General features: G+C 45.0%; 1 protein-coding gene across 3 annotated transcripts in view; it reads left to right on the forward strand.

The window, feature by feature from the left end:
- Positions 1–14,141, forward strand: part of CALCOCO2 (calcium binding and coiled-coil domain 2) — an 86,756-nt gene that overhangs the window by 24,976 nt on the left and 47,639 nt on the right. For all 3 annotated transcript variants that reach the window (XM_033918409.1, XM_033918410.1, XM_033918411.1), the window contains 4 exons: positions 528–664; positions 4,801–4,914; positions 9,913–10,071; positions 11,274–11,401. In XM_033918409.1, the coding sequence (XP_033774300.1) occupies positions 528–664; positions 4,801–4,914; positions 9,913–10,071; positions 11,274–11,401 (538 nt within the window). The remainder of the gene's footprint in view (positions 1–527; positions 665–4,800; positions 4,915–9,912; positions 10,072–11,273; positions 11,402–14,141) is intronic.

Raw genomic sequence — 14,141 nt, forward strand, 5'->3', positions numbered from 1 at the left:
CAGGTCTAATTTAGCTGGTGATGGCCAATTTTTAAAGAAACACTGACCACCGCTGGCTGAATACTTCCCCTATATACCTTAGTTTACAGAAGTTTTCTGAATTTTTTTGTCTTGGGCTCCTGGAGAGGGACAGATTCTTCAAACTTTCGAAAAATAAAAGATCAAGAGGGCATTCGGAAAAGTTGAAAGGGGACAGATTCAAAACGAATGCTAGGAAGTTCTTCTTTACCCAATGTGTGGTTGGCACCTGGAATGCGCTTCCAGAGGGCGTGATAGGGCAGAGTACTGTACTGGGGTTCTAGAGAGGATTGGACAATTTCCTGCTGGAAAAGGGGATAGTAGGGTATAGATAGAGGATTACTGGACCTGATGGGCCGCCGCGTGAGCGGACTGCTGGGCTCGATGGACCTCAGGTCTGACCCAGTAGAGGCATTGCTTATGTTCTTATGTTCTTTGTGTATAAACTGTAAGAGTTTTTTGGAGTGAAAAGCATTGAAAAGAATAATATATTTTATGCATTTTTGAAGCATATTACCTTCCAAAGGACAAGGCGGAGTTTTACCAGTTCTGTTACGTTGACCAGGATGGGCTGGTGCGAGGTGCTAGTGTACCTTTCCAGATCCGCCAGGAGGTGGAAGAGGAAGTCCTTCTTGTCACTACTGAGGTGTGTTCATGCCATCCTCTTTAACACTGGATACTCTCTCTAGTCTTATGTGACTTTCCTTTCTTGTCTCTTTTTTTTCATTTCTTTCCCAATTTTCTTGCTTCACTGAAAGAGAGAGCACCATGGCAGATAGTGGCAAAACCCCATCTTTTCTGCCTGGTACCATAAACTGATTTGTTCTGTAGCTTTGCCTTCATGTCTGAATTTGAGCTCAGATTTTTTTTTTTTTCATTCTATTATGTTTAGCTTGGTTGTACGTTATATACCACTTTTCAAATGAATAATAAATTAAGCAGTTTAAAAATATAGGACATAAGCCTATATGCTAGTAGGCCTGTATACTAGTATGTTCAGGTTAAAGGCTTCTTATAATATTACCTCATGTGAAAAGTATGCTTAATGCAATTAGGTGCATATTTGAACATGACTTTAGAGCACACATTCTCAGGAAGAGTTTGGGCAGAATGCAGTGGCATACCAAGGGGGGGCGGTCCACCCCGGATGCAGCCTAGGGGGGGTGCACAGCCGGACAGGTCCGGAAAATTCCTGGGCTGCAACAGCAATCAGCGGCATCCCCCCCCTGCCCCGCGACAGCACTCAAGTTCGGCCTCCTTCTCCCGGCATCAGCAGAACTTCAGATCGGCAACAGGTGCTCAGTGAAAAGCTTCCCCTGACTCAGCTTCCTGTTTCCGCCCAGGCAGTTCAGTCAGGGGAAGCTTTTGACTGAGCACATGTTGCCGAGTTGAAGTTCTGCTGATGCCGGGAGAAGGAGGCCTAACTTAAGTGCTGTCGCGGGGCAGGGGGGGTGCCGATGCCACTGAACGCCATTGTGGAGGGGGGGCGCCGATGCCGCCCAGTGCCATCGCAGGGGGGGGGGCTTGCAGATCTTGTTGCCAAAATTGGAAAGATGAGGGAGAAAGATGGGCCTGTAGTGGATGGAGAGATTGAGAGAAGGGGACAGATGATGGAAGTGGAGGGAAGGGGGAGAGAGAAGAGGGCAGATGATGGAAGTGGGAGAAAGAGAGAGAAGGGGCAGATGATGGAAGTGGAGAGAAGGGGGAGGGAGAAGAGGGCAGATGATGGAAGTGGGGAGAAGGGGCAGATGATGGAAGTGGGGGGAGAGAAGAGGGCAGATGATGAAAGGAGGGGGGAAAGAGAGAGAAGGGGCAGATGATGGAAGTGGAGAGAAGGGGGAGAGAGAAGAGAGCAGATGATGGGAGTGGGGGGAAAGAGAGAGAAGGGGCAGATGATGGAAGTGGGGAGAAGGGGGAGAGAGAAGAGAGCAGATGATGGGAGTGGGGGGAAAGAGAGAGAAGGGGCAGATGATGGAAGTGGGGAGAAGGGGCAGATGATGGAAGTGGGGGGAAAAAGAGAGAAGGGGCAGATGATGGAAGTGGGGAGAGAGAAGTGGGCAGATGATGGAAGTGGGGGAAAGAGAGAAGGGGCAGATGATGGAAGTGGAGAGAAGGGAGAGAGAAGAGGGCAGAGGATGGAAGGAGGGGATAAATAAAAGGAGGGCACATGATGGGGGAAAAGGATTGAGTTAGGGAAATACTGGAGGGGGTGAGGGAAAGAGGTGGCGAGCTGTAGGTAGACAGTAAAAAAGGAAATTGATGAGAGGGTAGTAAGAATGTAATCTAGATGGATGCAGAAAATAAATTGAAAAGGAAAATGAGGGAAGAAAGGGATTGCAGAAGAGAGGTGTGGGAGAGGGAAGGTGAGGAGGGAGATACCAGACCAATGGGGGTGAAAGGAGAGATGGAAGGGGGAGGCATACAGTTTCTGGAAGGGGCATAGAAGGAGAGAAGATACCATATAGGGGCAGAGAGATGGCAGACAGTGGATGGAAGGAAGAGAGTAACAAGAAGATGAGGAAAGCAGAAACCAGAAAAGACAAAGGTAGAACAAAAATTTTCTATTTATTTGTTGCTTTAGGAGACATGTGTCACTGTTTCTGTGGTGTTGCATTGTATGCAGAGTCCAGCTTCTTGCTGGTTCAATTTAACCTTTGTCTATGTATTTCTATTTTATCCCCCCTTTTACAAAACTGTGGAGTGTTTTTTAGCGCCAGCCGTGGTGGTAGCAGCTCTGATGCTCAGAATTCTGTGAGCGTCAGAGCTGTTACCACCGTGGCTAAAATCCACACTACAGTTTTGTAAAAGAGGGAGGGGTTAGTTTGTGATGACATATTCCATACTAGGCGAAGATATTTTCTGTGTTCTGTGTGTTCAAAAGACATGGTTTTCTGTTAGGATTGACGGTGTAGGATTGATCTGTACTAGTCTGGCTTGTTTAGTTTTACAATGGGTGTATTGATGTTGTATTACTCACTGCATATGTAAGATGCTGCCTTTTCCTAGGTACTCATGTGTGACGTGTGGCTTGTTACTAAAAATCATGTTTTTCGTACAGATGGGGGGTGCCAAAAAATGATGGGCCCCGGGTGTCACATATGCTAGGTACGCCAGAATGTAGATGGAATTTGACTTATGCATGCATTTTATTAAATATGAGTCTACAGTACTTTATATTTCTCTCCCTCAGTTACTAACTGATAAAGGAGGGTGAAGGTCTTTGGCTGTGGCAGGGGAATTCAGAGAGAAAGTAGTGCAATTATAGGCATGTCAGTTAAGAAAAACAGATGTGAGGCCCAAGGTAAGGCCTTGGATACCTAGGGAGAGGCTTCTAAAAGGCCCAGTTCATAACTTATGTGGACCAAATTTCTAATGACAAAAGCAGATTCCATTCTGTTTCACTCGCCATCTTATTTCCTAGTCATACTCTTATACTCCTTACTCTACTAATCCTTGATAAGCCAGTTGTTCAGTTTATAATGGAGCTTCTACAGAGGCAGTGGCATAGCGAGGATGAGATGTGCCTAGGGTGTTGGTGCCCCTCCCCCACCCCCTTCTCTGCCCCCCCCCCCCCCCCGCCACTTGTGCATGCTTCTTCCCTTCATCCTTACCTCTTTAACTTTCCCAGCTCAAGTAGCATCACCATGTATCGAGTAGCTATGCCCCCTCCATGTGTTTCTAGGGGGCATAGCTATGGGAGAGGGATGGATGAATCAGGGGCATTCCCTTAAAATGTGCGCAGTGTTATAGAATAATGTGGATCCGCACCCAACTTGCACACTAGGAATAATACCTGGTGTTAGCTGGTATAACTCCTCCTGCCCAAAATTGATCATGGATCTGGCGTAAAGATGCAAATCTTACCCAACAACCCTCTTTTACAAAGCCTTGTAGTTTTCTCCGTCACCTTTTCAATCTGTTTGGCCACCTTAGGATCATCACATGCTCTGGGTGGCTAATTTTCAAACCTGCCTGCTGGCTTCTCCAGGACTCATAAGAATCCAGGGTCTTGGAATCTATTCCTTTTCACTTCCTATGGTTGAGAGGGCGGGGCGAGGGTTACGCTGCAGAAACTAACCCAATTATGACATTTTTCACTGCTGCTACCCAGTTGACCGGGAACATGTTGTACAACACTTTTTCTTGTTTCTTTTGAGGGTGTCTTTGGGGTATTTTCTGGTTATAGCCGGGGACTTGGTTTGCTTTGGTCCGTTGCCTTTTCATTTTATCTGGGAGGGGGGATGGGGAGGTGGAAGGGGAGAGGTTTGAAGGGGGAAAAAATGGATGACGAGTTTTGTATAATGTTGACTGTTTTCTATGATGTCATCAATAAAAGTTGTTTAAATTTTAAAAAAGATCATCACATGCCAGGTGCTTAGCAAAAGAGATTGGTGCCTGGGGCAGTGGTGCCTGGCACTGCCGCACCATGCACCCCTCTATTCTTTCCCCTCCTTTACAAAGCTGCGCTAGCATTTTTAGCACGATAGAATTCCTGTGAGCGTCTGAGCTGTTACCGCCTCGTTCAGTGCTAAAAACGCTAGCGCTGAGATCCTAGGTAGATAAACAAACTTATATTTCCTCTCGTCTGGCCAGTAAATACATTTATTCATTCCTATTGTGTCAATCCACATACAAATCTATTCCATTTCTAAATGCATACTTTTTTGTAAAACCTTATCTAAGTCCAAAACTGCTAAGCTCCAAATCCATTTTCGTTTCCATTTTGATGCTTCCTGTATTACCATACAGTAGCTTATTGAAGTGCTTTCTGTTATCGAAAAGGGGGAGATGCAGGCATTCGCCCAGCAGAGCCAGAATTTGCTGACGATTAAAATGGAATTGGAAGAGCTGCAGTTGGAAAAAAAGAACATTGAGGCGAAATTTGAAAAGAGCCAGGTATGCGAAGGAAAAGACAATAATATCGGTTTCATCTGTAATCAAAAATACCAGGGCAGTTAACAGAGCTTAACCAATGCTCTAGAACTCTGAGTCACACAAAACAATGGGGCGGTGAATGGTCTTGTCCCCGCAGTGAGGCATGAAGGATCGCGCGGTCCCCGCAGCCCAATCGATCCTAGTGATTAGCCAGCTCTCTCCCTTCTCCTCACCTTAGTTTGTAGGTTTTCTTTTTCGGCGACCCGCACGCTATCAGAGAGCCGCGCGCCCGCTGCTGCTCAGTTTCGATCTTCTGCTCTGATGCAACCGGAAACAGGAAGTTGCAGCAGAGCAGAAGATTGAACACAGCAGCCGTGCGTGCGCGGCTCTTTGGGAAAGCGTGCAGGTCGCCGAAAAAGAAAACCTACAAACTAAGGTGAGGAGAAGGGAGAGAGCTGGCTAAACACTAGGATCGATTGGGCAGGCGGGTGGGGGCTGCGAGGACCATGCGATCGCCCGTGTTCCCGGCTCAAACTGGAAGGAGAGAGTGAAAGGGAAAAAGATTCTGGGCCAAGGGGAGAAGGACAGGCAGGTGAGCCAGATGCTAGAAGCAGGGGGGGAGGAAGAAAGAGGGAAAAAAGCTAGATGGGTTTGAAAAGAAGAGATACACTGGTATGGAAGAGGAAGATAGGGTAAATCTGGACACAGGAAGGTAACAGAAAGAGAGGAAATTATATGCATGGAGCATAGGGACAGAGACATAAAGGGGACATGCCATGGGGATAGTATATAGACACAGGGGGGGGGCAATGGCAGATACATAGGGGAGTTATTAGAAATGGGGAAAATAGGAGCACAGAAGTGAGATGGTTTGTGGGGATGGAACAGGGACCGAGCTCGCAGGCTCCAGTGGCTTGCACAAATTACATTGTAACGTGCCATGAAAATAAGAGGGAGGAAGGTAGATAGATAGGCCACGCGAGAGGAGCTGAAGGGTAGTAGAAAGGAACAGATGGTAAAGGAGGGAGGGAAGGGTGGTGGTGGAAAGGAATAGGACAGACATTGAAGGAGGGTGGAGAGGAACAGACCCCGAAGGGAAATGTGGAAGACAGAGTGGGAAGAAGGATCAAGAGGAGTACCGGGCAACTATAGACCTGTGAGTCTCACGTCGGTCCCTGGGAAGATGGTTGAGGCGCTGATCAAGGATAGCATAACCCGGCACCTAGACACACACGACCTGATGAAAGCCAGCCAACATGGATTCAGGAAAGGGAAGTCATGCTTGACGAAACTACTTCAATTTTTTGAGACAGTGAACAGACAAATTGATAATGGAGAACCGGTGGATATTATATACTTGGATTTTCAGAAAGCGTTCGACAAAGTTCCACATGTAAGACTCCTCAGGAAACTGCAGGGCCATGGAATAGAAGGAGATATACTAAGATGGATAGGCAAATGGCTGGAGAACAGAAGTCAGAGAGTGGGCATAAATGGGAAGTTCTCGGACTGGGAAAATGTGACTAGCGGTGTACCCCAGGGCTCGGTACTTGGGCCCATCTTATTTAATATCTTCATCAATGACCTAGAGGATGGAGCATCCAGTGAGATCATCAAGTTTGCAGATGACACAAAGCTATGCCGGGCCATCAAATCGCAGGACAATGAAGAACTCCAGAGTGACTTGAGCCGATTGGAGAATTGGGCAGATAAATGGCAGATGAAGTTTAATGTAGAAAAATGCAAAGTGATGCACTTAGGCAGAAAAAATAAAGAACACAAATATAGTATGTCAGGTGCAACTCTGGGAAAATCTGAACAGGAAAATTACCTGGGAGTATTAATCGATAGGACACTGAAGCTGTTGGTGCAATGTGCGGCGGCAGCGAAGAACGCGAATAGAATGCTAGGCATGATAAAGAAGGGAATCACGAGTAGATCGGAGAAAGTCATAATGCCGCTTTATAGAGCGATGGTCAGACCACACTTGGAATACTGTATCCAGCATTGGTCTCCATACCTAAAGAAGGATATCATACTGCTAGAGAGGGTGCAGAGACGAGCAACAAAGCTGGTGAAAGGTATGGAGAACCTGGATTACGAGGAAAGACTTAAGAGGCTGGAGTTGTTCTCCCTTGAGAAAAGGAGATTACGAGGGGATATGATCGAGACATTCAGAATACTGAAAGGAATCGACAAGATAGAGCAGAAAAAAACGTTATTTACAATGTCCAATGTGGCACGGACAAGAGGACATGGGCTGAAGCTAAGGGGGGACAAGTTCAAGACAAATATCAGGAAGTTCTGCTTCACACAACGAGTGGTGGACACCTGGAATGCTCTCCCAGAAGAGGTAATTGCGGAATCCACCATTCTAGGATTTAAGAGTAAGTTAGATGTACATCTCCTTATGAGTGGCATGAAGTGACATGGGTAGGGGTAGGCTAGATGCACTTCTCTTTACGAGAAGCTTGGAGCGATATGGGGACCAAAACTATGCCAGGGTACACCTGGCGGGGCCTCCGCATGTGCGGATCGCCGGACTTGATGGACCTAGGGTCTGTTCCGGAGATGGCGCTTCTTATGTTCTTATGACAGATGCCAGACTATGGGGGAGCGGAGGGAAGAAGATGGGTGCTAGACCAATTGGGGGGGCTGAAGGGAGAGGCACAGTAACAGCAAATGGAAGACGCAGAGAGAAGACATACAGTGGATGGAAGGAATTGAATGAGAAGATGTGGAAAGCAGAAACCAGACAACAAAGGTAGAAAAAAAAATTATATTTATTTATTTATTTTTTGCTTTAGGATAAAATAGTATATTAGTTGTGTTGATAAAAATTTATAAACAAAGCCCTGCCAGCTGAACATCTCTTTCTCTAGTTCAGCAGCAGGAACTTTGATTTATAAGAAAGGAATAAGCTAAATATTACAGTACTAAGACTTATATGGATGCAGCGGTGACGGTGACGGGGCGGTGAATGGGATGGCAGTGGCGGTGACGGGGCGGTGAAAGGGATGGCGGTGACGGTGACGGGGCGGTGAAGGGAACGGCGGTGACGGGGCGGTGCAGCGGATGGTGGGCCGGGGACGGGGCGGTGACGGGGACAGATATTTTCCCCGTGTCATTCTCTAATGTCCACCTTGGTTGCCTCAGTAATACAGTTTTGGTCAGCAGCACCTGAAGGAGATAAGCTTGCATTTTGTGTTTAGCTGTTTCTCCCTGGATCCCTTCTCAACCTTTTGGCTAAAGACCAAGAAGGATCTGAGAAGAGGACAAGCCTCTTTGCCATTGTGGCCAAGACTGGGAGACTGACAACCTGCACAGAAGGGGAGATTAATGCCAAATCATTCAGTCCCTCTAGGAATGCAAAGCAGGTAGAATAAGATTATCAGTCTGCACATGTAAACAGGGATTGTGATATTGCTGTAGGACCATCAGAGGAGGGAGTGATCGGCAGGGGGTTTGATATCAGAGTAGAGTCAGGGGCAAGGCTGGTACTATCATTATGCAAAGTAGGTGATTGCCTGGAATGCCAGACTTTGGAGGGCAATTTCACTGCAATAGCAACCCCGCATAAATACTGTATCACATGTATTTTATTGCATAAACCTTATGTCAGTTAATAAATACTTCATATGCTCATAGACTGCCAGTTCACAAGGCGCAATGCAGTACAAAGATTATCTCTTATCACTGGTGCAAATAGTGATCATAGCATATAGGTATAATAAAAAAATATTTTTTTTTAATGGTCTCCATAAATATAGGCTTCAACAAATAACAAAAACACAGCTTGGTGAAGTAACAACAGGAATAAACCCTGGCTTTGACACGAATCATGTTTCGCTAATGTTACCTCAGAAAGTTGAGAGACTGCTTGATTTCATGGCAAACTTAAATCTCTTAAACTTGAACACACTTCAAACGCTAAGCAAAAATCCATGGGGCATCTTTTCAGAAAGAAAGACACAGACGTGCAGTCCTGCCTGTTCGTACATGTATTTTACAAAGAGTTAGGGCCTTTGTAAAATGCCTGGAAAATTGTGCGCCTTTTGACTTGGACTTCTCAACTCCTCAGTCCACATCCTTTCTAAGGCGGACTCTAATAAATTTGTGTTAAAATGATAAAATACATAATATTACCATGTTATACATTGAGGTTTTGTCCATTGTGTTATAAAAATAGCTTTATTTATATCCCATCATACCTTTTCAGTTCAAGACGGTGTACCATAATAGAGGCAATAGGGAATACAGTGAGATTACAGCATTCATTTAGAGTTGGGACATACAAGCAGTTGAATAGTGAGATACATAGGAATAGGATGTAGAAGCGAGTAAGGGGTGGAGTTAGTCGGGCTTGGAAGTTTAAACAAGTTTGTCAAATAAGTGGGTTTTTAGTGCTTTTCTGAATGTGTGGTATGTCAGAGAATTCAGGAGAAGGTGACTTAAGGTATTGTTCCAGATTCCTGCTTGGAAGGATAATGTCCTGTCAAGGAATCTTGAATTGGCATCCCTTGGCAGTCGGGAATGTAAATAGTAAAGTAGGCGGAGTTGTCCTGTAGGATAAAGTGTCTCAGGAGGTAGGTGGGAGCAGTGCAAAACAGTGTCTTGTAGCAAAGGCAACCAAATTTGAAAATAATTCTGGCCTCGATCGGTAGCCAGTGTAGTTTCTTGAAGAATGGAGTGATATGGTCGGATTTTTTAATGTAGTGAGATCTCAAAACTCACCTATTCCTGAAATACCTAGACAGTTGACCCACTTCCCTCCTTCCCCTCTCTTGCCCTTTCTCCCCATTGTTCCCACATCCCTTAAGTTAACTCAACTTGTACCCCACTAATCTTCTGTAAACCGCATAGAACTTAACGGTATTGCGGTATATAAACTGTTATTATTATTATTATTAAGCTTTGATTGTGGTATAACTGTAACATAACTCACTCATTTAATTATTGATTTTTTTTTTAGTTTGTCCTGTGTGTGTCATCTAGCATTATTGTTTTGTGTGATTTCAGGAAAGTGTGACAGCACTGGAGAGAACAATGCATTCATTACAGAGCAAAAATTCAGAGTTGCAGAAGGCTTTGGATACACAGACGCCTCAGCTGGAGACTCTCCAGAGAAATCTTGGAAGAGTTAAAGAGCTTAATGAGAGGTTGTATCAGCAAAACAAGGTAAAACACACAACACACTCAGGAGCCGATGCTCAGAGCCCAAAGAGAAGCTGCAGAACAGGGCAGAAAAACAGCTCCCCAATGCACAGTTCTAAGTTATGCAAATCATATGCACGCTGTGTAAGGGGGAGGAAAGGGCCTGGCGCATGCGCACAAGAACTGTTCAGTAAGCACAGCTCGTGTGCGCATTTCCAGTCAAACTGGGGAGCAGGGAGCCCATACTGAGCAGATATATTTTCTTGTCAGACAAGATTCGAGCTTTGCCCCTCCTTAGTACAGAAAGTCTCCCTATCGTCACATAAGTTCAACTTGTTACCTTCTTTCATTGGTTTTAGCGTTACTTCAAGGTAATATGTAGAAATTTTAAAAAAAATAATACCTTTTTATTGGACTTTTACTAAACCGTGATAGCAGTTATTAGCGCTGGGAGCTGCACTGAATGCTCCGTGCCATTCCCGACGTTCATAGGAACTCTATGAGCATTGGGAGTGGCGCGGAGCATTCAGTGTGGCTCCCTGCGCTAATAACCGCTATCGCGGTTTAGTAAAAGGGGGGTGGGGTTAATGTAGCGTTACTTCAGAAACAAAACAAACACAAACAGCATGGATTCTGATCCTGGAAGGCCCCCCCCCATCCCCCACCAAAGCATCCATAGATAGCTTTTCCCCCTATATAAAAGTTTGAATGTATGAGAGTAACACTGAAAACCCTTCCTTCAATCACCCTACCACCAGCTCCGAGCTGGCAGTAGGCTTCCAGCATTAAGAGCAGCATTCTTTCTTGTGCTCTTCTCTGAGTATGAGAGAGAATGTCTGATGACCTTCTTCAACATCCGTTGGCATACATTTGAATATCATTTGCACAAATATTTTGGTGGGCGGGTTGTTTCTGAAACGAGAGCTTTCTGATCATTATGCGCAGCTTAACACTGGTGCTAGTGGTCTCTAGCGCCAGCGTTAGTTTCTGAGAATTGGCCCCCCTACAGCAATCAAAAAACTAGGTGAGAAAAAGGCTGCACTCATGAATCAATCTTACAAAATCTTTCCCAACTTGGCGTCTGAACTATATCTCTTGGAAGCGTACAGGATTCCTTCCCCTCATTGTTTCTGAGAGGGACTACATCTTGTATGAAGTGCCCTGTGCTGTGCTGTGAATGACCCTTGGATTTGCTGTTTTATTTACCTGTCTACATCCCAACTCAGGCATTACAGGAAGAACTGGATTCTCTGAGGAGCATCAGTGAAACAGTTGCACATAATGAAACGTTACTAAAAAAGGAAAAAGAAACCATGGAGGCAAAGAAGAGCTGTATGCAGACAGAACTTCACCAGTAAGTGTGTCTGCAGATCTATAGACTATGATGACAGGATTGAATCTGTAAACATGTGGAGGGGTCCAAGTGAATCAATTTTTTATTCTATCAACAATTACAAAGAGTAGGGGATACTCAATGAAGTTTCCTAGAAATACTTCTTGAAGGAAATATTGTTTCACTCCAAAAAAAAAAAAAAATTAAGCCCTGGAACACATTGCCAGAGGATGTGGTAACAGAAGTTAATGTAGATGGGTTTAAAAAAGGTTTGGTCAAGTTTCTGGAGAAAAAGTCTGCTATTGAGACAGGCATGGGGGAAGTTCTGCTTGCCCTGGGATCAGTAGCAAGGAATGTTGCTACTCTGGATTTTTTGCCAGGTACTTGTAACTTGGATTGGCCACTGTGGAAACAGGATACTGGGCTAGATGAACCATTGGTTTAACCAAGTATGCACATTCTTATGTTATTATGTAAAGCAGGAGTGCCCAAAAAGTCAATCATGATCGACTAGTAGATCGCAAAGGCAATGCGAGTCAATCCAGGCCCACAGCCTCCCCCCCACCCCCCACCCCCAGACATCAATTCTGGCATCAGAAAGGAGGTTCTGGGCCAGCCAATCGCTGCTTGGCGGTCCTGGAACTTCCTCTCCAACGTCAGAATTGATGTTGGGAGGGAAGGCTTTTGGGCCCAGTGCTTGTACATGCCTGGCCTGGTGTCGGGGAAGCAGGGAGAAAACGGCGGCGGTGGCTGGGGGAGAGTAGGGAGAGAGAAAGAAAGACAGACAGAAAGAAAGAAAGAAAGGGGGGCAGGGAGAGAGGAAGAAAAAGTTAGATTCATGGAGGGTCAGAGAGAGATGTTGGTTGGGGAATGGAATGAGGTCATAAGGAGAGGAAGCATGCAGGAGGCAGAAAAAAAGAAAGAGAAATATTGGATTTATAGTCAGAAGAAGGAAGTGCAACCAGAGACTCATGAAATCAACAGAGAACAAAGGGAGGAAAAATGATTTTATTTTAAATTTAGTGATAAAAATGTGTCTGGATTTTTTTTTGTGTATGTATCCGAATTTATATCTGCTGTCTATATTTTCCACTTGGGTCCCTTTTACAAAACTGCAATAGCAGTTTTTAGCGCAGGGAACCTATGAGCGTCGGGAGCAGCATAGGGCATTCAGCGCAGCTCCCTATGCTAAAAACCGCTATCGTGGTTTAGTAAAAGGGGAGGGGGTATATTTGTCTATTTTGGTATAGTTGTTACTGAGCTGACATTCCATATTTTAAAGTCATATGCCTTGACCTCTTTGAAAACCCCCCAAATATAAATGATAATTAACATTTTCTCTGCGTACAATATGCTTTGTGTTTTTAAAAGAATTTTATTGTTGGTAGATCATTTTGACTTGGTAATTTTAAAAGTAGCTCACAAGCCCAAAAAGTGTGGGCACCACTGAGGTAAAGGGATGCCTATCTGGAGTCTAGTCAGTATAGAAAGATAGGTACTAATTTTCTTTTCTAGAATACTATTGTAGTAGGTGCAAATAATGTACGTGGAGGGGCATAATTGAAAGGGACGTCTAAGTCTGTTTACGTCCATCTCGCAAGTCGTCCAAAGTAAAAAAACAGCTTAAGACACATTTTCGAAAGATACGTTCATCTTTTTTTTTGTTTCGAAAATCGTCTAATTATACATCCTGCCAATCTGATCGTCCATGCCACTAAATCATCTATCTTTATACCACATTTTCGTCCAACTTTCTGTCCAAGTCCAAAACGCCTAGAACAAGCCCTGTTGGACATGGGAGGGGTCTGCACACCCAGACATGCCACCTAAATAGTAGGGTACCTTACAGGGCACTGCTGTGAACTTCACAAAAAGGGTGCCATGTCTTTTCCTCCCTACAGCTCCCTTATAGGTTACAGTGAGCCCCCTAAACCACCTCCAGAATCCCCTAGACCCACTTATCTACCACCCCAATAGCCCTTATGGCTGCAGGAGCCACTTATATGCCAGTACAAAAGGGTTTTGGGGGTGTATAGGGGAGTGCACATGTTTAAGTATCAATGCAGTGATTACAGGGGCTTATGGGCATGGGTCCTCCTCTCCATGAGTCCCTAACCCACCCCCAAGACGACTTAAACTGCCTCTGGGCTGAACGACTAGGCTTTCCTATGCCAGGCGGCCAGGTGATGATGGTCTGGAGGCTGAATTTTAAAGTTATGATTAAAATTTTTATGGGGGTGGGGGGGTTGGTGATCATTGGGTTAGTGTGTGGGGGTCTGTTTTATGTGTTTGCAGTGCTTATCTGGTGACTTTAGGTGGGTTTTTGTGACTTATACCATGTTTTACATGATCTAAGTCACAAAGTCCAAGTTCCGTCTAGGCTCTGTTGTAAAACTTTCGGTTATACATGCTGTACGCCTAAGTCTAAGCCGGCCCAAGTCCCGCCCAACTCCTGCCCTCGACACGCCTCCCTAAAATCCCCATTTAGCTTTGGTTGTTCAGCGGCACTATGAAGGCCTAGGTCGTTTAGAAATAGAAACATAGAAACATAGAAAATGACGGCAGAAAAGGGCCATAGCCCATCAAGTCTGCCCATACCAATGACCTACTCCCTGACTTTTACTCCCCTAGAGATCCCATGTGAACATCCCATTTTCTCTTAAAATCTGATACGCTGTTGGCCTCAATCACCTGCTGAGGTAGCTCGTTCCAATGATCGACCACCCTTTCGGTGAAGAAGTACTTCCTGGCATCACCATGA

The sequence above is a fragment of the Geotrypetes seraphini genome, chromosome 13, assembly GCF_902459505.1.
Source record: "Geotrypetes seraphini chromosome 13, aGeoSer1.1, whole genome shotgun sequence".
NCBI lineage: Eukaryota > Metazoa > Chordata > Amphibia > Gymnophiona > Dermophiidae > Geotrypetes > Geotrypetes seraphini.